Consider the following 26,580-nt stretch of genomic DNA (forward strand, 5'->3'; position numbering starts at 1 on the left):
AATCTCTGTAAACTCAACCTCCCATTTAACAATTGTGTGTCTCTCAATGTTCTGTATGCTACCATCAACTAATTTTGCCTTTGATGGAGGTAAATTGACCGTCAATTCGAACGTCCGAGCGACAGCATCCCCTCTGTCAGTGGCGTACAATGTGAGCCCGTGAGAAAGAGCAGACGAAATTGGATCAGAGAGAGGCGCATTACCTATTCGAAGTTGAATCTTGCGGCTCCATCTCAGTATGCCCACGGGCTCCCCTCACAACCTGTCGATTCAACAAGCGAAAACAGAGGAAATGAGCTGAGATCTACGGGCCCGAGAGAGGAACGGGACTAGGGTTCGAATTCACTCACCATTTTCTGAAGACGAAGGGAACGGGTGCCCGGTGAGAACGAGGGCTCCGCCGCCGCCGCCGAGAATGCAAGATCCGCCGCCGCCGGAGAAGAAGTGGGGTGGGGGGCAGAGTGGCAGTGGGGGCGGACGGGGGTGGCAGGGCACGGTCAGCTATTTTGAGGACCAATTAAGTTGGACCCACATGTCCTAACATAAACGGGCTTGGTTGACGACCAATTTAACCCCATTTAACACCCAATGTGACCCTAGGCTATTTACACGCTAAAATGTGTCGCACCACAACCATTCATTCGAACTACATCGCACTCCTTCCAATTTGCATGAAAAACGTTGCACAGGAGCTATTGGCCCATTTTTTTAGAACGTTATGAAAAAAACTTGATGCACTTCGTGTACAAACTGAATAGTCTCCGACGAAGTATCTGAGTTTGGAATGGAAACCACCGCCTAGCACACATAACTCTATTATTTAAACTTATTGCCCCCTCAAACTTTTTCAATGTTCAATACACACCAATCACAGTGCAATGCTCAAATTTGAACACCTATTGAGTTGGTTTATTTTTTAAGCATTAATTGATTTGCTGGCAACTAAAAAGTCCAAAATGCTATTCTGTTTGAAATAACATGCAAATGAGCTATGAAAAGTTTGAAACTTGGCATGGGTTCATCGTATCACCCCTATAGGTTGTGGTACAAATTTGAGAGCACTACGCAAAAAACTAGATGTACTTCATGTATAAACTAAACACTCTTTAGTGAACAGAAACACTCGCTTTCCCATTGAAATCCATTTTTAACAATATTTTCCCTTTAAACCTTTTCTATGTTGAATATACACTATTGAAAGCGCAATGTTGTAGCTTGAGGCTACACTAGGTTAGTGAACATGATATATTCAAGCACTTTCCATACTTACAAGACCTGTGGCGGGCGCCATCTTCTCCCTGCCACTGCTACTTTAGAAAATTTTGGAGAGTTTGGGCATGGGTTAGCAAAATATTACCGTGGCAGGAATTTCTCATGGCCCTCCATAGATACGTTGAGAACCAATGGCTGGTGTGTCACCTGACCCGCCACAATATTGTTTCTATCCCATGGCTAATTCCGTGAAAATATAGGAGTGGCATTGACGATTATTGCCCATCATACCGATCATTTAGCAGTGGCCATCCCTTTTTTCCACCCGCCACTAGAACTTCCCAAAATAATTGTGGCGGGTTCCTGTCTGTTCCCGCCACTAATGTGACCCCGGCTATAAGTCTTTCCAGTAGTGGCATGGCATGCGGGCCAGTAACTTAAAAAACGGATTGGTAAATACTACAACGTGAAAATTTTATTCTGAGATGAAAGCTATATTTTCTAGTAGACCAAGCCTATGTCACATACTATATATGTGAGCGGTAGGCGTAAGCGAGATGGTTGACCTTCGCCTAGTGCCTATGCGGTGCTTAAGTGCCCTAGGCAAGCCTAGGCGGTAATATAGTTTTGGTAATCAGGGTGTATATGTGATTATTATTATGTGTATGGATATTATGGTATACATATAAGTTAACTACCAGGTACATTCATTGGAATATGTCATGTTTGGCATATTGGTGCAATATAGCATGATTTCCCGATTGGGTAGACAATTCCTTTCTTGGCCTGCCTAGACTTCCACTTATGCCCTAGGCGAGCCATTTGGCCATGGCCTAGCGCCTAAGCATGCCTCAGCGCCTCCTAGGCACTACTTTTTCCCAACAGAGTATGTGTGAAACATGGTGTAGAGCATGTCGCTCTCTTGGACATCACCACAAATGTTTGCCCTGGATTAGATGTGGAATAAAATTACTAGCACACATTTAGAAGTGAGTTAATATTTTATTAGAACACATTTCAAAGTATAAATAAGTGTTTATGTGGTGGATGGAAATCCCCTCTAGGTCGGTGCGTGCTAAAAATTCTTTTCCAGATACAATGCACACATGTGATCAAATTCACAGACATTAATACATTTAATGGAAAAAATATATATAAACAAAGTAGCTTATTCTATATGGGTTTAAAAGATGCATGATGTACACACATTTACAACACATGCATATGTAGCTAGGTATACCCTGGTGGGTAGTGCATATACAAGCCAATACACATACACACAATTGAAAAACTAGCACAAGAGTGGCATGCCAAGCCATGCCATGATTGCAAACTCTCTCAAGGTCACACTAACAAATAAAAATGCGGCACCAACCAATATACGGGTTGGCATATATCAACTGACCGTCTGATGGATTATTAATTTATGCATGCACACACATATATATGTTGTCTTGGGTTATTTGATCATCAATTCTGCCAAATGTCATCCATACCCATGTTCATCAATGAGGTCTCGCCAACTGCTGTTGCAGCGGTGTTCCCTGGGTAGTTGTTCCTTAGCCCAGCCACAGCATCCTCCTGTGACAGCATCGACGCCAACCCACCTCCAGGTTGAGCCCCGACCATGAGACCCTGATCTGCACCCATATGCATCATCATCTGTTGATGTTGTTGTTGGTGTTGGTAGAGCGACAAAGGCAGTGTTGGGTTGACCATCATTTGGTGGTGGTGGTTGTTCCCGATGTAGTGGTAATTCATCATAGGAAGCGCCACACTGCCCATCATCGATGAGCCAGTTCCAACATCATGCGACTTGTATGAAGAAGCTCCAGGAAACAGCGGTGCATGCGCACATGTTGACGACATGTCATATTCCATGAGAGGAGGCAATGTATCTAAGTCGACAAAGCCCTGCTGATGTTCTGCTCCTGTGTACATTGGCATGTCATATGACGGTGTCACCATCTTCTTTAGTCCGGTGCTCTTATGGAAGATCCTGCAAACCACCCACTGTTCCTACAAACATACATAAATTAAATAAGTACAAATCAAATGTTTTATGTAGCATGCCCCAGGTGTGACGCTATTGTCGCAGATGCTGATCACTTTTTCATTAACTGCTCATATTTGGCACATATCTTGCATAACTTGGGTATTTAGGCGCCCCTTACTAGTGCCCATCTCAGGAATTGGCAACATAGTGACTCCACTAAGCCTCGACTCCAACTTTTGGACTCGATCAACCTTTCCATCCTTTAGAACATTTAAGACATATATGAAATGCCATCACATTCCATGGTTGCATTTACTCACCTCGGCCTACTAGTATGAACATTATCTACAATTTCTCTCTTTTGACCCATACGTTCAGGGTACCTACTTAAAAGGAGGCCGCTATGTCATGGTGGATGTAACTCCCCTCACACATCGGTGCAACCTTGTAATTATTTCCATGTATTGGCTACTGTGAGTAATATTCAATTGGGGGTTCTCCCGTTTGATTGTTCAAAATAAGTAGCTAACTACCTACTAGCATGTTGATGATTCATGAGCACTACTCTAGTATAAATTTATTATATACCTTGGAAGCCATGTTGGTTCTGGTGACGGTGCGGGTGGTGATGGATGGGTTGGATGTCAGCTTCTTGCTGCTCTCGAGCCTATACTCATGCATGATCCAATTGGTCTTCTCCCCCCTAGGCGCCCGACCCTTGTAGAAGACGAGTGTCTTCTTCATGCCGATGAGTTTGAAAGGTGGCTGGAAGATCTCCTTGTCCTTTCCGGTGGCCTTCCAATAGCCGGCCTCCGTCGCCCGGTTCGTTCGTATCCCAGTGGGGTACTTGCGATCCTTTCGGGAGTAAAAGTACCACTCCTTCTCCCCCATCTTCGCCTTCTCTGGTAGCTCCCATGGCTCGTACTTGTTGAGGTTCACATCCTCAATCGCCGCGGCAACGAAGGCTTCATCGAGCACCTTAGGGACCACATAGAATTTGATGATCTCCTCATCCGTCGGGTGGAACCTAAACCCCGGCGGTAGTACCAACTGTTTCTGCTGAACTTGAAGGTGGTCTGCCATGGTGGAGGCTTTATGTGCAACAGATTCTGGGGTGATGGTAATATTGGACGCAACCATAGACATGAGTATGGAAGAAATTAATGAGCTAGGGATATCCATGGAGACGCTTAAATAGGAGTTAATGCGTGTAGTAGCAAGGCGCTTGCAAGAGAAGCCTCAACGTTTCCAGACCTTTATTTATTTTGTATCTAGTGGCACTGGCTATGGATGGATAGATAGATAGATACCTTCCCCATCTTTACAACTGTGCGTTGTTTGTCGTGTTGGAGGAGCCACACACTTGTGGTGACAGGTAGAAAGGTTTCTCGAACCTATCCAAGCGATGACATGCCAGATTACATACGTGGTATTCGTGCTAGCCCTACTCGTGCCATATGCATGCTTCTCTTGTTGGTGTTTGCCTTTGTGATGCAAACCAATCAAACACTCACATTTGTCGCACTAGCTGGTTGCGCATATATAGCATTGCCCACTGTTTCCTATGATGATTGATATAGATGTATCTAGCTATAAATATTGTATAGCCCCTACCACAGGTTTACACAAAATCTGTGTGCTTTGTGGAAGTCTCTAGCCACTAGATTGACTGGTACACCCAGCCACGGTTTGCTTAATTGATAATCCTCCATGCTGTGGTGCCTACAGGTGTCAGCCACAACTAGGGTCACATTGCTCCTGCAGGTGCGCGGCCATGACCGATCTCTACCTTCTGCTGCCTAAAACCATGGCCTTTTGGATCAATTACAACTAGGAGAGGGGAAGGGCACTAGTTGTGGCTGAATTCCCGCATGTATAGATAGGACCGATACGGTTCATGCTTTACATGCATGCACGCACATACCTGTAGTATGTATACATACGCACATCACTGGCATTTCTCTACAGATAATCATCCGTTGCATGTCTTTTATATGCTTTCCAGGGTGTCGTGTACCGGTGCACGCTAGAATGTATGCCACGCATCAAAGCTTCCTCGCCTTCTAAGAAAACATAGTGCGGGATATATGGATCAACCCAACACTCAAGGTGTACATGATTATGTGCTTATCAAATGCATGCTTGTCCATATCCCAACCTTGCATGCATCTCCTCGTGCCTAGACTGTTTTTAAAATTATTTTATACTAGTGGAATGACAATGCATTGTCAAGAAACAATGAAAAAAATTAGAGATACTTATCAAACAATTGTTATAATGTAAAAATGTGTGTCAAACATGATGACATGAACTTTGGGATCTATGAACTTTATTACAGCTATTGGGGTGACTAATTATCACGCTATCAAGTTCTATATGTTTAATTCCAGTGAGCTTGCTGCCACGGTTTTGAATTTAATTGTCCACAAACAAGCCTGCTCGTATTTGTGCCTAATTTTGACCATAAATTTTACCATGAAAATATAAGATGTGTCACATCAGTATTTTCTCACTTGAATTTTCTGTTCTTAGGAAATGGTGATTTGTTTGTAGTTGGTACAATTATTTTTTCAGCATTAAACTATAAATACGTGACCGCCTACTTTCGCATCTCTAAACATGAAATTGCACATAAAATTTGCAATACGCAACCAATGGAGTGACCACGAGAGAAACTTATATACCTAAGAGAATTATCGCCACTACCTAATCTATCTTAACATGCAACCTATCCACATCACCACATATGCCACCCCATAAATTTATCTCGTTGTTTTCCTTTCCACTAAGATAGCAGTTCTATTTCCAAGCATAATAATCGATCGATCGCATGCCCTCCCTCATTCAAAATCAATTCTAATTCCACCCTCTAAAACATATGGCACACTATCCCAGCTGCATCACCTGATCTTACCACTAAATTTTCTCTCGACTTGACAGACCAAGGTCAATACATCTCAGCTTCCCACCTATTCTTGATTGAGTTGGAGCCGCCGTAATCGAGCTTCGACATGCAAACTCATTCCCATGCCAAGATGAGCCTCGATGTTGCGCCGTCATGATGCGGCTGGACAGCAACACGCTGTGGTGCCCCGCATCTGCTTTGCCCAGCTAGCTACCTCCCATCATCCACATTAGTTTTGTCCAGCCGCGGTGCGCCCTACACACCCACCCCGCATAATTGCAGTACCACCAATGACCTTTTCTCCAGCATGGAGCACATCGATCTGGTCGCTGTGGCAAGGGTGGGAGAGGAAGAAGGTGGGCTCTTTGCCTCTACCGAACTCCTTTCTTTACTCATGTCTATTAAGTTCAGTCAATTGGACTGGAACGTCCTAGCATCACAGGAAGCTTGTGGGGTTTCATTGCCATGTGCAGGCTTAACACATGTATCCCATCGGCAATGTAAATGACACCATGTAATGCATGTCTTTTAGCTAATTCTATTTCCCTAAATTCTTTTACATCATTGAATCTAAAGGTCGTTGGTATTACTGATATATTCCACTTGATTTGAACTACTAACCAGTTAACCATATATATGCGGATTGCATAATCTGTCATGTTGCAATTCATTCAGATTTTTAAAATGGACTTTTTTTTATATAAGATTTGATTTACACTTCTAGAAGCAGTCCATCGGTCAATCTCACTGCATCCATTATACATCGACCTGCCAATATTATTGATTAAATACGGCGGAATGGATGAAGCAAAAGTGGTTATTTAAGTATGAAAAATGCATCCCAGATTACCCCCTCAAAGTCAGAATCCTTTCCACATCCATGGTGATGGGTCATGCTATTTTTAGGTTATGCAACACGATTTGGTTTTCTACTCATTTGCCTTAGACAAACGTTTGATTGGTAACATATGTTTATGTTTTTTTATGGATTTTCAGAAATAGTATTGATGTATAATTACATGATGCCTAACAAGGGATTGCTAAATTATGTGTAGGGTATAATTTGGTGGTAGCATGAATTTTGACACCCCCCCATTAAAACTTTCCCTTTACTATCTTTGTTGCAGGGGATGCTACATTACACTCATCCAGATGCAATTCCTTTTCTCAGAATTTGGAACTATGTTGTTCCCGACAATTGTTAGCATAAAAATTTGCATAAAAATTTGGCATCCAACAGATTACTGTATGGATGCTCTTCCTGATAGGTCACCATATAACAACAAAAGTTTTAAGGTATAACTGACTCGTTCTTGCTGCCGCCCCAAGCTATGCATATGAATTGCACATCTACATTTGATCCTGGTCTTGGCACAACTAGTGTTGGTGAGTCACGTGATGAATATCAATTCCCCAGTGCATCAACAACGATACTTTTGATTCATATGGTTATGCTTAGTTACATTGACCTCTGTGCATCTCCATCATTTCTATGGGTATGATGCCATGGCAAAAATTACACGTAATTGCAAGGTAGGGGAAATTAGTATCATTACATTTTATTTGAAAAATTACTGAGCATAAATTAATAAATTAATGGAATGCATGTACTGATTTGCTTGGCTCCGGCAAAACCCATTGGACTGTCTATGGCAATGTTCGACTTAAGTCCACAAGGTGAGTTTTACTGCATCTGATTTTTATTTTTCATTTAATCCTAATAGGAATGATGAGCTTTCTAGCACCAATGCTACATGAGAAAGGTCATCAAGTGGAATGGTTTGGACATCAACTAACTAGAACATGGGTCATTTCATACACATGTTCATCTTCTTTGCTGGTAAAAGTAACAAGCTACCGATGTCACCATATTGTGCTTATGTTATTACCGTTTCTATTTGTACGTTTTTTCACTATTTTATATTGAGATATGATCTATAAGATACTCATTGCTTTAGTTTCCATCTGTATTTCGCTCTTTGTAGACCACTATGTTGCACGCTTCCATCCTGTAAAGTCTATTTATTTTGGAGTCGCCAACATGCCATTGGCAAAAAATGTCTGTTTGAAAGACCTTTGCCAACTAGACATCTGATGCCAAACAATGTTGGTCGAAAATGTCCTTTCTTTTCTGATCGACTTTTTGTGGTAGGAAGTCTTTTTCCCTACCAACATATATGTAGGGATCCTATGTAATAGTGTAGTGCAACGTAACTCACTGCTATTAGTCATAACTAGCTTCATTACACACCTCAAGCTAGCTTTTCATTTAGAGATGAAGTGCCAAAAATTATGAATTAGATTGTTATCAAGTTCATGTAAGGCTGGAATTGGAGAACTAGACACCTTGGGAGTGTCTTGAGAATGATTTCTATCCTTAAGATTTAGCTAGACTTATATGTGTGTTCGTGTACGCCTATTCGTGCAACCAAGGCCGTCTCAATTGCTCATGCGGAAGACATAAAAGAATGCAAAGCGGCATGATGGCTAGGTGGTTAGGGTTCTAGGATACTAGGCGAGCAAAACCAATGAGATCAACAACTTGAAATTCTGACGACGAGTAAGTGATATGCCAAAACTTATCTACTTTTCCAATCATTTTGCTTATACTTACTCTTCTAATTTTATATTGATGTGCCAAAACTTGAAATCCTGTTTTATTTGAAGATTTTTAATCGAATTTTATATTGGTGTAGTTTTCATGTGTGTGGGTACTTCGCCAAAAAATAAGGTTAAAAAAGTTTGAGGAGTTCTCATCCAGAGGAGCACCACTAGCAAGGAGGGCCCAACCGAGGTGCACACCACTTGGGGCTAGCACTAGTCTAGGGCGCGTAGCCAAGTCATGTGAAGCCCACATATACCCAACTCCCCCATTTCGACTATAAATTTTCTAGGACCTCAAAGTTCACTAAGATTTCTTGTGTATTTTTCCTAGTTTAGAGAGCTACTGCCTTCGTTGATCATTGTCTTATAGGGTTCTTCGGAGGTTAATCCCACCTCCAGAGAGGGCATTTCATCACCATTGACTTCACTAGACCATTCTCCATCATCTTCATCATGTTTTCCGCAATGCATGTATGTGCAATCTGATGCCCGCACATGGGGTGGATGGAAATTGGATGATGCCAATCATGTAATATTCTAAGATTTTAGGGTATTGATCCCTATTATGATTATTGTTCTTGATCTTTCGTTGCTATGACTTTGTTATGCATAATGTATATTACTAGGTTCGGAATACTGTGAGTTGAGATTTGAACCATATGTGTGTTTCATGATATTATGTGTTTGGATTGTGCCAGCAAGTCGCACGCAACTCTTGTAGTCCCAACTAGCAACCACGTGGGTGACGTACCAGGATATCAGTGGGGAGGGTTGAAATTTGAGGATTGGTACATTTATTCAAAAAGTGTTATCGTGTTTTTTGACCATCCGCCAAAAGGAAAGCTTAGTTGTATATTAGTTTCCATTGGACACATGTTACATGGGAGGATTGGGCAACATATGTTATGCAATTTCCCATAAATAAGCATGTTCAACTACATATGGAGTACGTGCGTATAAAAGTAAAGAGAACATGATCTAGGATTACATAATTTCTTATATCCCATATGTGTGACTGATGCCATGCATCCATGTAACTCCCCAATTTCCATTCTCACGCCTATGTTTATAATGTTGATGATCTCCTTCAATACATGTTATTTGTAGTTGTCAGGTAATTAGTAGTCTTATTTACTTTTCTACAAGCAACAACACTCAAAATCATGTCACTATGATGGCACTAATAATTTCTCTTAAATAAATATTTGTTTCATGTGGTTCAAAATAATACATTAGCTACTAAAGACTTATTATTTTTCTTTCTCTCCGACAGCGATAAATACAAATTAGAGTTGCAATACTTCCCAATGCGACTATTGCGACCCCGTGCACTTGTTGGATATCTGCAAAGCACTACAACAAGATTTTCATGTCAATGCTGAGTTGCGGGGTGAAGCTAAAAATATCAATGGTGTCAATCTTTTAAATTGATTGGTGTTATTAACTTTTTCTTAAAACCCTTATGTGGAAACATATGATTAACAATCACGAATGGTCATATTTGACCTCCAAACAAAAACCAATAGTTTGCACTTCTAACCAAATCGCAAAACTAGAAGTATTTTTGAGAAATTAGATGGGAAAGAAATATTTAAAAAATTGCAGTACATGATTACAATGTCTTGTGGATTTCCTTTTATGCCATTTGTTTTTATAATTTTCACATTCCAGAGAGAGAGAGAGATGGAGCACAACATAATTTTGTACTTATTTGCATTTCATGGTTGCAACAAGTAACAAGGAAAGAATGTTATGGTTATGGTAGTGGTGTGAGGGGAATGTGCACATGGTAGTGCGGTGTGCCTAGTCTTGGCTTCTCCCACTTTGCTTTCATGTTATAATTTGGTTAGCCTTTATATCTTCCTTTACATTTATGTTTTCCTAGCTTAGTTTATCTAGCTAACCGTTTGCTGCACCAATAGAAAATATCACAAGTTTACTAATTTTTAAACTCTAGTTTGGATGTGAATGCGACTCGAGACCATGCCAACTCTACTTGGGTATGAGGGAATGACTAACCTTAACTCATACGGTTTAACAAATACCTAGTTAATGCTTATGCGAAAGGTACCATCGTTATCCATGCACTAGCGGTTGTCAAGGTACTTTTCTGGCACTGTTGCCGGGGCTCTTAGCCCTTCGATGTTTCCTTTGAACTCACACTTAGTTTAGTGTATTTTTAATATTCTATCTCTAACCCCCTAACAAAACAATTACCAAAAATATTTGATGTGGATATGCCTTTTTAGGAATAACAAATGCTACAAAGGATGAAGGAATAGCCATGAGTACACCAATCAAGTCTGACTATGATGCAAAGACAATTGAACGAACATATTGGGTGAATGAGTACTTATCCATGTTACGTGTCTCATATCCATTGTCTTGAGGGAATTGTGGATCTGGTGAACACATGAACTATCAATGTAAGTATGGGTTTGATCCATAATAGAAACCTATAACTCTTGCGATAAAAACAGTGCTAGTATGGAGGTCATAGAATTCATACTTTTCACGGTTGCAAGTGAGATGCTACATCCAATAATAAAGATTAACATAGAAACCATCTTACTTGACAGGATTAACATGGTAGTACAACCCATCCATGAGTTTTGCTTGGATAATATTTGTGAGAAGTCATTAATGCTCAACATTTGTGTCGGTATACTGAGTTGTGGGAAGAAGCTTAAAAAATATTGATGTTGTCAATTTTTTAAAAAATTGACTGGTGTCAATACATATTTTTGAGAGCACTATGCTAACTTGAAGAGGATGAGCACTAAATCCTTGGTATCACGTGACACACGGGTTGGATGCGTCTTTCTAACTGAAACTGGGAGATGGAACTTCCTAAGTGTAAACCAAATCTTAAAATTCAAGGTATGTTAGAGCAATTAGATGGGAAAGGGGTATTCAAAAATTCAAAGTGCTTGACTACGATGCCTTGTTGAATGCATTTGATGGCATTTTAAAAAAATCAATCTGTTTTTATCAGCAACCAATTTTGTAATTCGTCCATCGCCATTGCATTTCAACTAAGAGAGAGAGTGAGAGAGAGAAAGAGGAAGAGAGTGCAGGACTTCACTTTTTACTTATTTGACACAAGTTCTTATTTATTTACATAAAATAAGTGAGGCTCTGCTCTTATTTTTTATTAAGGCAGCTGACATATTATTTACTACTTTATTACTATAAGACAGCCATCAAGTCTAGTCTTATTTTTGTTTTAGTTTATTAAGCCAGGAAGACTACTCTTTCTAACCTAAATTTATTCTGTTTTATTAAGCCAACAAGCCTACTCTTTATACCCTAAATTTATTTTATTTTACTAAGCCAGCAGGCCTAGTCTTTCTACCCTAAATTTATTTTTATTCTACTTATTAAGCCGGCAAGGTAATACTAATGAGTACTAGTAGTAATTTATTCTGGAGTGCATGCATGGATAGTCGAAATTCGGAGTGGAAGTTGGTGGGTGCTTCATTCACTTGCGGCCAAAGTCAAAGGTGCCGCTTGCTTTAGGGTGGCAGATACCGGAGCAAAACGTGCAATTGTTTGTTGACCAAGCTGCATCCAAAATTGCAAATAACCAAGTGTGTAAATATGTATGCATACTCATCAATATGTATGGGCGCGCAAAGAGAGAAAGGAACTAGGATTACGTACTGGATTGTCCTCCTAGCATGACACAGTGCTGCACCGACTTTGGGGGGCCGTCGCCGAGGACCTCGGCGAAGAAGAGTTGTGTCCCGTGGGGCCCCGCATCGGCCCTGAAGTTGACATGGAAGCAGAGCCGGTTGTCGCCGGCGTCCACCCACCGGCAGGAGAAGGCGTGGCTGTCCACCGGGTCCAGATCCGTGAGATCAACATCCTATATAACGTAATCATTCAGCCAAGATTGATCATCAGTACGTAGCTAAGATGGGAGCAAAGAAGAAGAAGAAGAAGAAGAAGAAGAAGAAGGTGATGGAGTAACTAATGCAGAATATATACATGATTTTCGCTGTAGTGCTGGGCTGCGAGCCTGGTGCAGCGCCCCGTCTGGCTCTCACCTCTAGACGCCATTGCCTAAGCTAGCTAGCTACCTGCTGTGGTGTGGTGTGGTTTAGTGCTGTTGCTTGTGATGCGATAGTGCGACCGATGGATCAGTGCAACAAGTACGTATATATGGCCATATCGACCGATCATCACGGGTGTATGATGGATCGAGGTGCGTTCGATTTGTGTGACTTTTCTTTCACCTATCATCATGCAATGCAGGTGCATTCGATGTGTTAGCCCGTCAAAGGCAGAAGCAATATGCATGTCCAAAGCATGCATCGGTCATGCCCGCCGGTCAGCCACGCTTCAGCGCTCATGCAATCATGCTGCTACCTCTCAAGGACGCAAGGAATAAGTTTCCCCCCAAATTATTATTACTCCTTCCGTACATGTTATTGTCGCTGGTAGTGCTGTTGTAGTACTAGTTGTTGTTCTTGTTCTTATTGCAGCTGCTACTACTACAGGAAACACGCTTGGTATCCCGGGCATTGTTATCTGCCTCATGATGGGCCACACAGGAATTTCCTCAGCACACTAAGCGCAGAATACAAAACCGAATTCATGGGCCGGTCAATGGGTTTAAATGATTTATACTATTATGTTGATTATTATTATTTAATGCCTGCTAATAATCATGGAAAACCCTATTTGCCGCTCGTTGCAACGTTTGTCGCCCGAATGCACATGCAAGAGAACCAGAAAGAGTAAGTGAGCCGGCCCATTTAAGGGTAGGCAAAGGCCCGAAAATTTTCACAAACATCACGCATTTGAGCATCTTGCACCACAAAAAATAGCAGATTTTTTGAATTTGTTTGCTATTGTTTATCTTGCTACTGCTGCTGCTACTACTACTGCTACTGCTACTGTTACTACTACTACTACTACTACTACTACTACTACTACTACTACTACTACTACTACTACTACTACTACTTTTGCTGCTGTTGCTACTTGTGCTGCTACTGCTCCTCCTACTGTTACTAATTCCAAAAAAAAACTACTACTCCTACTACTACCACTACCGCTATTGCTACTGTTGTCGCCGCCGCCGCTGCTACTAACTTTAGTTTTGCTGAAACACGTAGTTGTACATGGGATGATCCATCTAAATGGCCAAAATACCTTTGGTTTATTTTCAGTTACACCTAACCCATCGGTGCTTCCCTCTCTTTTCCTTCATTTTCTATGGGTTATCCCTCGGTCGTCCTCTTCTCCATTGTCCACCTCAGAACACCCCTCTACTTTCTCTCTCGCACCTTGTTTGTAGTTAGTTGTTTTGCTTTCGCCTGTGTGATGTATGCCTCCATGGTTTAACCATGGATTTTGGCTGTTAGGTGGTCCCTCATCTGTGCATACATGGAAACGTTGGTCCTGGTGTGCGGGTCCCACCTATCAGATTCGTTGTTAAAACGAACTAATCTGTGTTTTGTTGCTAGTGATGGATTTTGTTATGAAAAAAAATGATAAAAAGTAGTAGCGGGTTTGTGATAACATATAGTCATAAATATTGGTTTTGTGTAACTTACGCACGTGTCCTAGATTGTACCATGAGGACATAGTCAAAACCTGGATGTTGGTATTTCTGTGGGAACCGATGCCATATATACCCAAAGCATCCCAACCTCCTCTCCACAATCTGAAGAGCTCCCTCTTCCCTAAATCTAGCTTCAATGTCATGTGTCGTGGCCTGCATCGACACCTAAATCAACATGGCCGCATCAGTAGCATCCCCACTCGAGGTAGCACATTAGACCGCAAGGCGCCGCAATCATCACGGACAAATTAATTTTGCGTTGATCCAACATGTAGCAGCGAGAAGAGCACGAAGGGGCACCGTGACCAACGTCCTGCTCGGTGTGTAGGGGCTGTTGAAATTGCGGCGCACGAGCAGCTTCAAGTTTCGTGCAAGGAAACAACAGTGGCAGGTCGGATCCATCTATAAAGACAAAATATACCAAAGTCTCCGGAGTGAACAAATATATGCATCGATCGCAAGGACAAACCAGCCCACAGGCAGAGGAAAATGTGGCGTTCAAACAAACCAAACCAAAATAGTACTCGCTAACTCAGTACCAAGCAAACAGCTAACTGGTACCCGCTAACTCGCTGAAACGGCAGTAGGCAAACAACAAACTGGTCAAGACAAAACCGGTTAAAAATAGGTCAATGGCACCGGCAAAACCAATTCCATGTGTCGCCTGTGGGAGGGAGGGGCAGGCATTGCCGAGTATCTCTGCGAAGAAGAACCTTACCCCATGGTACCTAGCTTCCGGCCTGAAGTTGACATGGAAACAGAGGCGGACATCACTGCCGGCATCCACCCAACGGCAGGAGAAGGCGTGTTGTTCACCGGATCCAAATCCTTGATAATAACACCATGCGGACAGACGTAGGACGTACGTAGATAAGATCAGAAAGGACTAAGGTAGATGAGGACATGGGTGGACAGATGTGCACCCATTTTTTTTTTCAAAAAGAGTATATAGGTACATCGTCAAACCATATGGTTTAAAAAATATATTTTTAATTTGTACATTGTTTATCCCTCACATATGGTTTATTAAATATATTGTCAAATTTGTACACGGGTGCTCCAAAAACAAGTATATTATGCTCTAGCATTTTTCTATAGATATATTTTTCTAATCATATAATAGAACCACTATTACAATAGTTGTGAAACCATATCTTTTAGAGATATGTAACGTACATAGTATGAACTACATAAATTACACATGTATTAAAAAAATACAAAGCAGAAATTAAATTCAGCTCAACACTTAATTATTTTTCAATGATATACATTATAACATATAACAAATAATTAAATAATATTGTTAAATATGCCAAATAAGGAATGAAAAAATATACTCCTTCTCATAAAGAATGTATCTTTAACACAATATTATATTAAGTATAAAATTTTAATATAAAATATGTATATTTCAAGAGGAATGGGGCAATAGGAGAAACTAAAATTTGTGACTCGAAATAAAATTTTGACGTTTGTACACCCAAAATTGAAATGCTAACTCCACCACTAAAGTCAATGATTTTTAAGCTGCTTTTATGAGCGAAACTAGATGAATGAATTAATTAGGTATTACATAAGTTGTGTTGTAGTGCATGACTGCAAGACTAATGCAGACGTGCATGTAACTGTCATCGTAGAGAACATCACTGAGGACCTCCGCTAAGAAGAACCTTACCTCATGGTGTCCTGCTTCAAATCTGAAGTTGACGTGGAAACAGAGGCGGACATCACCGGCGGCATGCACCCAGCTGCAGGAGAAGGCGTGGTTGTTCAATGGATCAAAATCCTTAAGAAAAACACTCTACGGACGGATTTGGACCTACATAGTTAAGATCAATATGCGACAAAAACTAGATAAGGACATGTGTGGACATATATGCACCCATTATTTATTTTCAAAAATGAGTATATAAGTATATCGTTAAACCATATGTTTAATTTAAAAAGTACTTTTTATATTTGTACATTGTTTATCTCTCACATATGGTTTATTAAATATTTTGTTAAATTTGTACACGGGCGCTCCAAAAACAAGTATATTATACTCTAGAATTTTTTTATAAATAATTTTTAATCATATAATAGAACAATTATTACAATATTTGTGAAACCATATGTTTTAGAGATATCTAACATACATATGTAAAAACTACATAAATTACACAAGTATAAACAAAATTTTAAAAAAAGTTAAAAAGCATAAATTAAGTTCGGCGCAAAACTCAAGTATTTTTCAATGATATACATTAAAATATATAACAAATAATTAAATAATATTGTCCACACATCGTGTGTAATTTATGTATTTTTATCGGATCCTGATAACGCCCACACGTGTGGCATACTAGACATCCGCCCACACATCTTATGTGGCGTGAGCAGGAGGCAGCCCACACGGGCTGTGTGTGACGAGCATTAGAATTGCCCACACGTGTGGGCGCAGCTACTTCGTGCTACACGCCCAACAAGTACTACTCATCTCCACCCCGCGCGTGTGGCACGAAGCAAAAATGCCCACACGTCCTGACGCAGCTACCTTAGGTACCCGTGGGATGACGATTTAGTTGCCATCTGGGATGGCAGATGTAGTTATCCGGGATGGCAAATGTAGTTGTAAAAGCATGGAAACTCTATCTGTTTTGGTTAACTATAGTTGTCATGTCTAATTTATGGTAGTTGTCGCGTGTAATCAAATCATAGTTGTCGTGTGTGATTAACTATTTGCCACATATGGTCAAATAGTAGTTGTCATGTATGTTTACCTAGTTGTCACGTGTGGTCCAACCATAGTCGCCATGTATGGTTAATCACAGTTGCCATGTGTGTTTATCTGGTTACCACGTACGCGCAGCTGCAGTTGCTGTCTAGCAATGAATCATAGTTGTCATGTGTGTTTACCTAGTTGCCATGTAGGCGCAACTGCAGTTGCCGTCTAGCAACGAATCATAGTTGTCATGTGTGTTTACCTAGTTGTCATGTACACGTAACTGCAGTTGCCATCTAAACAACGTACGAGTGTCGTGTGAACGAAAAGCAGTTCGCCCACACGCGCGTGGACTAGGTGATGGTTGTGTGGATAGAAACTAGTTCACCCACACAACACAGCTGGCAAACGGCATGCTGCGGGGCGTGTGGGCGAAGTCTCCAACACCCACACACCAGCTCCGTCCTATGTGGCACGCAAATTCTGCCTCGATGTGTCAAGATTCGTGCAAACTTGACTGGACAGTGATCCACGCGTGTGGGCGAGTTGCAAAACTGCCACACGTGTGAACGTTATCATTTAGGTTTTTTCCTGGCTCTTTAGATCGGTTTTTCTGTTGTTGAATTGTTTATATTGCTTATTACATGTGTCACGTGGTGCCTTTTGGATCAGTTACCATTAGGAGAGGGGAAGGGTACTAGCTGCGGCTGAATTCCCGCATGCATACATGAGACCAGTACGGTTCACGCTCTACGCATTTGTCTAGAGATAATCATCCGTTGCATGTCTTTTATCTGCTTTCCAAGGTGTCGTGTACCGGTGCTCACCTTTTATAGAAAACTGAGCGCAGGATATATGGATCTATCCAGCACTCAACGTGTACATGACTGTGTTTATCAACTAGATGTTTGGCCAGATCTCAACCTTGCATGCATCTCCTCGTGCCCAGGCCGTTTTTAAATTATTTTATGCTAGTTGAATGCCAATGCATTGTCAAGAAACAACGAAAAAAATATAGCGAAACTTATCAAACAATTGTTGTAATGTAAAACGTGTGTCAAAGATGACGACATGAACTTCGGGGTCTATAAACTTTATTGCAGCCAGTGGATCTGAAAGGAAGTTCATACACACATATTTGGGGGTGACTGATTATCACGCTAGCAAGTTTTATATGTTCAATGCCAGTGAGGTTGCGGCCATGGTTTTGAATTTAATTTTGCATAAACAAGCCTCCTTATATTTGTGCCTAATTTGACCATCCGTTTTACCATGAAAATATGATATGTGTCACATCAGTATTTTCTAACTTGAATTTTCCATTCTCAGGAAATGATAATTTCTTTGTGGTTGGTATAATTGTTTTCAGTTTTGCTAAAGCACATCTAGATGTGCTCTAAGTATTGCACATCTAAGTCCCGTATCATTGATTTTACATAAAGATTCATGCAAATATTTTCCTTTGTCTTTTTTATTTTCCTTCCTAATTTGATCGAGTCACTTAGATGTGTTTCATCTTTAAGCTGGAAACACGTGACCACCTACTTTCGCATCTCTAAACCTGAAATTGTACATAACATTTACAACATGCAACCAATGGAGTGACCACCAAAGGAACTTATAAACTCGTTTTACTTAATCCTATATAACTAAGAGAATTATCCCCACTATTTAAATTATCTTAACATGCAGCCTGTTCACATCATCACATATGCCACCTCATCAATTATTATATTTTTGGCCTATGTTTTCCTTTCCACTAAGATAGTCGTTTTGTTGCCAAGCATAATAGTCGAACGATAGCATGCCCTTCCTCGTCCGAAATCGGTTCCACTTCGACCTTCTAAAATATACGATGGACTAGCCCAGCGAGCACTTCAGTGAGGTCCTCGATAGAGATCAAGTGGGTGGTTGGTCGGTTAAAAAATCGACCTATTGCTGCTTCTGATCCCTATGTGACACAAAGCCCTAGAGAATCAACTCTCAGCGAGAATCCACAGTGTACTCCAGATTGTTGAATCTGGCGATCCGTCCTAGAGCAAAGTTCTTGATCTAGCTGTGGTGGCCAACTGAGTTGATAGCGAAGGTGTCGGTGCCGAAGATGAACATCTGATTTGGCCAAAGATCGCACTGTATTCTGCCGGAGATCCCATCAGACCGCGGTGTTCAACTCTCGGGAATGATTGTCGCGCATGCCTCAATAGGGTGCCTCAAAGAGGTGATAAGGTCGGAGGGGAAACAAGGAGGCGAGTTTACCTAGGTTCGGGCCCTCTAGGTGGAGGTAAACCCCTACTCACTGGTTGTGATAGGGTTGTGCAAAGTACAAGTATAGAACCAGGGGATTGTAGATAATCTATCGACTAGCCCGGCCCCGGGCTTATATAACATACTTGAGGCCCTAGAGTTACACAACCTAATCGGCTCCATCGGTGGAGGAGGATAGTCCTCCACGGCCCCGTCTTCCTTGACTTTGACGACAAGGCTTCCGGAGTCTTCTCATCGAACCCCATGGCCGCCGATCAAGGTGCGGGATGGAACCGACCTAGGGATCCTTGGGCCAGCCTACCAGGCTGGCAACCGCCATGGTGAGGCACCGTTGGGCTATCAAGTAACATGAATGTGACACCTTTTTGCCTTCATTTAGCTCAACTCAGTCTTTCTGGCATTCTTCACCGGACGAATTTCCACCCATGCTGCATTTTCCCTCAGTGGATGTGGTAATGATGGAACTGTGGACACGTGTATAATTTTCCTCGGTGGTTCTTCAACACTTTCTTTTGGTACTTGCAAGAGATTGATCTAAGTTTTAATAATATGTAAAACAATATCATAACCGAGATACTTCTTCTTCTTCTCATGTGTTGCATTGCAATTCTTGTGGTACATGAGGTCATGGCATGTTATTGGTCCCGGACTGATGCGGGCGATTAAGTAGAGGGGAGAGGAAGGCCAAGGAGGCCGCAACGGTGGTTAACACATAACAGTACAATTTTCGTTGCGGTGTTTGTTATTAGTGACGACTAATGAAGTATATCTTGATATTATTCCTACTTATTTTCTTAGAAATGCCCATAACCATTTCCTAAAATCAAAACCCATTCAACCTCCTGCAATCCTTGATGCAAAACAATACTATATATACATGTTGTCACTATTTATATACTATATTAGTAACTAGGCGTGCATACATAATGGATACCAACACAACTAGTAAATAAAACATATAAAGCACTAATTGCAACAGCATCCTACATCTCTTATTGTGTTGTGTCTGGTTAATGCGTTTAGTGAAAAAAAAGGTCTGGTTCATCCATTGCCTTCCCTGGTTGCCATAAAAAACACGCATAAAAATGACCGGTCTCATATAGCCATAGCAACTATCCACGTGATGACCGGTCTCATACAATGTTCCATCCTCCAGGTGCTTCACGGCTTCTAGACATGCATAGCAATGCTGAGTGTCAACACGAATCTCCATGCCACGATAGGGACCACAAATTTCCTTGCCCCTAACCCCACCTACATATAAATTGACATGAATTACTAGCAAAATAATGAAGAGGATATGCATGAACCCGGGTTCGCGTAGAACTAACCAACTCCATTTTGCCCTTCCAAAGAAACTATGGAGGTGGGTATACACGTATCGCTGCGGCGCTCGTAATATACCTCCGCGAACACTAACACTAGTAGAAAACGGGCCTATTATCCCGGTTCGTAAGGGCCTTTTGTCCCGGTTCCTGAACCGGGACTAAAGGGTCGTTACTAATGCCCTGACCCTTTAGTCCCGGTTCAAACCAGAACCAGGACAGATGGGCCTCCACGTGGCCTGCGTGGTGAGCCCAGGCAGGAGGGCCTTTGGTCCCGGTTGGTGGCACCAACCGGGATCAATAGACCTCCACGCGTCAGCATTTCTGTGGTTGAGATTTTTGTTTTTTTTAAAGGGGGTTGGGGGTTTTGGGGGGTTAATTTAGGTATTTCATATATTGTGTTAGATAGCTAATTAATAGAGAGAAGTATCCTCTCTTATGTCCGTGCTTGGTCGACGCTACGTACTATACATACGTAACTCCTCCTTTGAATTCTCCAAGCTGCTTTTGGCGGTGAAGTTTACATGACCATAGAAGCCCCTCGCATCCATGATCGCGGTGCTAGTGTATATGGCTCTGACGAGCTCATACTTGACCTATTAGCATATATATGTTGAGGCAAAAAGGAGGACGAAGTTAACTGGGAAAATTGCGTGTACATATACATACAAAGAAGAAGGGAGGGTAATTAAATGTTTTTGGGGTACAAATGGTATGTACTACCTGCAGGTTCTGGTCTTGGCTGTTGTAGTGGTCGAGCGCGGCGGTTATGTACTCGTTGGTCTGGCGCTCGAGGTCCGCCGCGGTCATCGTCCTCGTACATGGCATCAAAGGCCGAGAAGTCGCTAGCGATATTGTAAGTGGGAACATTATTGGGATTTCTAGCCCAATAATCGTGGTGGTCGTTGCCAGCGGCCATGCTCCCATACCTTATAGGTGGGTTAATTTATGAATGACTGTAATCGATGGAAAAGCTAGCTAGTGAGAGTGCGTAGGAGGAGGAGGCAAAGCCTAAGGAACTTACTCGATCTGGGTAGCATTCGTACGAAGGCGAGGTAGGAAGACGAGGACCCTCCTCCTGGGGTTCTGGAGGAGGAGGGATCCTCTTGTACAGCACACCGCCGCTGGCGGCAGCCATGGATGTCGATCTGATAATCTGCTATATATGTACAGTAGATCACAACAAAGGGGTCTAATCTACTCTATCTACTCAGGTCAGGTGTCTTCTCCGGGAGCTTATATAGATTAGAGAGACGGCCAGATCGAATCGAGATCAGTTCAGTAGTATCCGACTCGGACTCGCGCCAATGAACCGAACAAACTAATCCTCGCCAGCACCCACGGCTGGTGCACTTTCGAGCGTAGTAATTAAAGAGTTGCGGCCTGTCGAGCGGACGATCATCCCACTCCAATGCGGCACAATGGCCGAAGTTAGTTTCTCATGACAATCTATGTATCCACACATGTATCTGAGTTTCCTATCAATACAATTCTAGCATGGATAATAAACGATTATGATGAACAAGGAAATACAATAATAACTAATTTATTATTGCCTTTAGGGCATATTTCCAACAGGATGTTCCTCCCCTCACGCACCGGTGCAACCTTATAATTCTTTTCATGTATTGGCTACTCTGAGACTATGTGATGGTGGATGTTCCTCCCCTCACGCATCGGTGCAACCTTATAATTCTTTCCATGTATTGGATACTCTGAGTAATATTTAGTTGGGCATTCTACCGTCCGATTGTTAAAAATAACTAGCTAACAACTCCCTCTGTTCCATAATATAAGCGCGTTTTTTACACTAGTGTAGTGTCAAAAAAGACTCTTATATTATGGGATGGAGGGAGTAGCTACTAGCATGTTGATGATTCATGAGTACTACTCTACAATAAATTAATTATATACCTTGGAAGCCACGTTGGTGCTGGTGACGCTGCGGGTGGTGGTGGACGGGTTGGATGTCAGCTGCTTGCTACTCTCGAGCCTACTCATGCATGATCCAGTTGGTCTTCTCCCCCCCCCTAGGCGCCTGACCCTTGTAGAAGACGAGTGTCTTCTTCATGCCGATGACTATGAGCGGTGGGTGGAATATCTCCTTGTCCTTCCCGGTGGCCTTCCAATAGCCCGCATCCGTCGCCCGGTTTGTTCGTATCTCGGTGGGTTACTTGCGATCCTTTCGGGTGTAAAAGTACCACTCCTTCTCCCCCATCTTTGCCTTCTCCGGTAGCTCCCATGGCTCATACTTGTTGAGGTTCACATCCTCAATCGCCGCGGCGACGAATATGATCTTGCACCTTGGGGACCACATAGAATTTGATGATCTCCTCATCCGTCTGGTTGAACCTAAACCCCGGCGGTAGCACCAACTGTTGGTCCTGAACTTGCAGGTGGTCTTCCATGATAGTGACTTTCTGTGCAATGGATTCTGGGATGATGGAAATATTGGACGCAACCATAAAGATGTATATAACTATGGAAGGAATTTAACGAGCTAGGGATATCCATGGAGGCACTTAAATAGGAGTAAATGCGTGTAGTGGTAGCTTGGTAGGCCCTTGCAAGAGAAGCCTCAACATTTCCAGACCTTTGTTTATTTTTGTATCTAGTGGCACCGGCTGGATAGATAGATATCTTCCCCATCTTTACAACCGTGTGTTGTTTGTCGTGTTGGAGGAGCCACACACTTCTGGTGACAGATAGCAAGGTTTCTCGAACCTATCCAAGCCATGACATGCCAGATTGCATACGTGGTATTCGTTCTACCCCTACTCGTGCCATATGCATGCTTCTCTTGTTGCTCTTTGCCTTTGTGATGGAACATTTGTCGCACTTGTTGGTTGCACATATATAGCATTGCCCATAGTTTTCTGTGATGTTTGATATAGATATATCTACCTATAATTACTGTATAGCCCCTACCACAGTTTTACACAATAGCTATGTGCGTTGTGGAAGTCTCTGTCCACTAGATTGACTGGTACACCCAACCACAGTGTGCTCAATTGCTAATCCGCCAATCCGCCATGCCGTGGTGCCTATGGGTGTCAGCCACAACTAGGGTCACATAGCTCCTGCAGGCGCGCGGCCATGACCGATATCTATCTTCAGCTGCCTAAAACCATGGCCTTTTGGATCAACTACCACTAGGAGAGGGGAAGGGCACTAGTAGCGGCTGAATTCGCGCATGCATATGCAGGACCGATACGGTTCACGCTTTACATGCATGCACACACATACATGCATTGTATGTATATACATACTCACATCACTGGCATTTGTCTAGAGATAATCATCCGTTGCATGTCTTTTATATGCTTTCCAAAGCATCGTGTACTGGTGCACACTGAAATGCGTCCCATGCATCACAGCTTGCTCGCCTTTTAGTAAATATATGGTTAGATTTGCACATGGGTGCTCCAGAAACAAGTATATATCAAGCAGACCCTCACATATGATTAAATTGGTACTCTAGAATTTTCTACAGACATATGTCTAATCATAATATGACCACTATTAAAATATTTTGGAACCCATATGTTTTAGAGATAACTAACATAGATATGTATAAACTACATAATTTACACAAGTATCAAAAATAAAAAAATTTGCAAAGTACAAATTGAACTTAGCGCAACACATAACTATTTTTTAAGAATATACATAAAAAATATATAATAAATAAATAATACAACTAATATTTAAATTTGTTTTGTTGTTAAGTATGCCAAATAAATAATGAAAAATTATACTCGTTAACACTGTAGTATAGTAAGTATAAAATTTCAGTATAAAATAGGTGTGTTTCTTTCGAGCAAATTGCTTGCCTGATTTGCTTTTGCAAATGACAAATTATGATCCTGTTTTCATGTATTTAATTTTTCCACATGTGGAAACCACAAATGTTCGGTGTTTCTTATTATCTTAAAAAAATGTATGCTTATAAATTGGATAATATTAATAATACATCTACATATGTTGAGGTAATGTGGACCACTCTTGGAGGTTATTTATATTAGTCAAAATTGCAGCAATTGTATCAAAACAGGAGAGGTCTATAAGTATGATCCAAAACTTCCAATTGGAAATGAGAAAAAACCAATAACACATGCAATAACCGTAATATCATTGCCCCTTCAGAATGGGCCATTTTTATATTGTCAAGAATCACATGGCCTTACCCATGGTGAACGTGTGGCTTCCTTAAAGTCGATGTTACCTCAAATAAAGAAGCTATATGCATTCACAATAAAGTAATTGAGGTAATTTTTTAAACTCTGACTATCATTTAAATATTTCATCACCTAGAGTCATGCTTCCCTATATTGTAATATTACCATTCTATTGAAATTTTTTGTTAACATTACTGTAGTAAAAATCAGAAGTGTTAAAAGTCATAGATATGAGTTATGAGATAAGCATGCTGCAGTAACCAATAATTGGTTGTTTCTGTTTGTTTGTACCGAATGATTAATGCTCTTATGGATACATAATTTTAGTCCTTGAGCACAACAATTCTGGAGCCACTCATCAAATGTAATTTCAACTCCGAGGTAGTTGTTTGTTGTTGGTTTTTGCTCTGTATTTTTTATCACCCTGAATTTCTGAACTGCATGTAGGAGCTGACTTGGAATATGAACTTGATACCAAGGAAATTATTGGGCATCTTTTTATGTTTTGCAGAGGTGCCCTCTGTGGGCCGTGTATGACTTTTGTCAGCTAAAAGGTAAATAACTATTGTATATTTTCATGGCACACCTAGTGTGTGAAAAGTCGGAAATGACTAGTTTACGATGCTCAAAATCGATAAATTAGAAGTATATTGTCTGTTCTGCTCTTTATGTTTTATCCATATAACATTGTATCGTTCCACCTTAGTCACTACCTATCCTTTTTTCTGATTAATGTAAGTGTCTGGCCTAATCAACATCAATTCTGTTTGAAATTTCAAAGCTTTCTTTTAACTGAGTAAATGTTGCTATTCAACACATAAAATAGCACTGAATAGAAGCGCAATGCTGGAAAAAGGTAACTTTTGTTTGTGCTCATGAATGTGTGATTTAATTTTGTTTCAGGTTCCAGGGTTGCTGAAGAGTTGGGACACATTAGACAATGCAAAATAAACTTTGTTGTGTGAAATACATCAGCTTAAGGTTTCATTTGTTGTAGCTAATCTCTAATATTCAACAAACATGGCATAGGAATTCATTAATCCTCATCAGTGCGTGCGGTTTAATTTTTTTTCGGGTCCTCATTAGTGGGTTGCTGAAGATCAGAGGCTTTGGACAAGTTGTCGTAATATTGAGAGCATACCATTTACACTGCGGATAAAAACTTTAGTTGTCGTTCTATTTTTTTTGGATACTACTGCGTAGGCTTCAAAGGAGCAAAACATTTCATTGGTCTTCAGTAAGGAGCAGTCAAAGTGTTACCTCCAGTGCCTATGAGTTCGTTCTTATTTGTGTGTCGCTTGCATTTTCTACCAGTATAGTTTTGGTACTTTCGAGTTGTATCCGTCCTTTGCTCCAAGCTAGAACTTGGCTATTTCTGTCAAGACTAATCCCAATGGATGCTCCAGTACTGACCAATGAACAACTTGGCCATTCAAATGTTGAACTTATCTGGTACTTCTAGTTTGATGATGGATAGATCGATCTGGCTCGCTGGCATACATAATAAATAATAAATAGAAAATTGATGATAGATTGGTTCCAATACTGGTTGTGATGGGCTGGGATGGACTAGGCAACCTCGGCCACCTGATCAATGGTCTAAAACAAAAATTCCATGCAGCTATTCGTCTAGGATAAAGCACCTGCTTTTGTAAAGGATCCCATGTTGCAAAATATTAGGGTTGCAACGGACTGAGCAAGACGGTCGTTACGGATATCAATGACGGCACTATGGGAGTTATAGCACCAATTGTTAAGGAGAATAGGTGGTTTGGCCAAGGTTTCAGACTTGCAGCTTTATTTTTGAAGGCTGCCTTTC

At 41.3% G+C, this 26,580-nt stretch overlaps 2 protein-coding genes across 3 annotated transcripts; both read right to left on the reverse strand.

Annotated features, from left to right (window-relative positions):
* Positions 1-2,361: 2,361 nt before the first annotated feature.
* On the reverse strand, positions 2,362-4,375 carry LOC125523033 (NAC domain-containing protein 20-like). 2 transcript variants are annotated; one of them, XM_048688070.1, is made up of 2 exons: positions 3,797-4,375; positions 2,362-3,225 (listed from the first exon to the last, which is right to left on the reverse strand). In XM_048688070.1, exons 1-2 carry the CDS (start codon positions 4,352-4,354, stop codon positions 2,683-2,685), a joined length of 1,101 nt encoding a protein of 366 aa, XP_048544027.1. In that variant the 5' UTR covers positions 4,355-4,375; the 3' UTR covers positions 2,362-2,682. The 2 variants fall into 2 exon arrangements, with proteins under 2 accessions (XP_048544027.1, XP_048544026.1); XM_048688069.1 differs by having other exon boundaries at positions 2,362-3,231.
* Positions 4,376-11,754: 7,379 nt separating this feature from the next.
* LOC125525840 lies at positions 11,755-12,835 on the reverse strand. The gene is made up of 3 exons (XM_048690846.1): positions 12,708-12,835; positions 12,381-12,585; positions 11,755-12,281 (listed from the first exon to the last, which is right to left on the reverse strand). The coding sequence occupies exons 1-3, from the start codon at positions 12,777-12,779 to the stop codon at positions 12,199-12,201; spliced, it is 360 nt and encodes a 119-aa protein (XP_048546803.1). The 5' UTR covers positions 12,780-12,835; the 3' UTR covers positions 11,755-12,198.
* Between the last annotated feature and the right edge of the window lie 13,745 nt (positions 12,836-26,580).

This window comes from Triticum urartu, chromosome 7 (genome assembly GCF_003073215.2).
Source record: "Triticum urartu cultivar G1812 chromosome 7, Tu2.1, whole genome shotgun sequence".
Taxonomy (NCBI): Eukaryota; Viridiplantae; Streptophyta; class Magnoliopsida; order Poales; family Poaceae; genus Triticum; species Triticum urartu.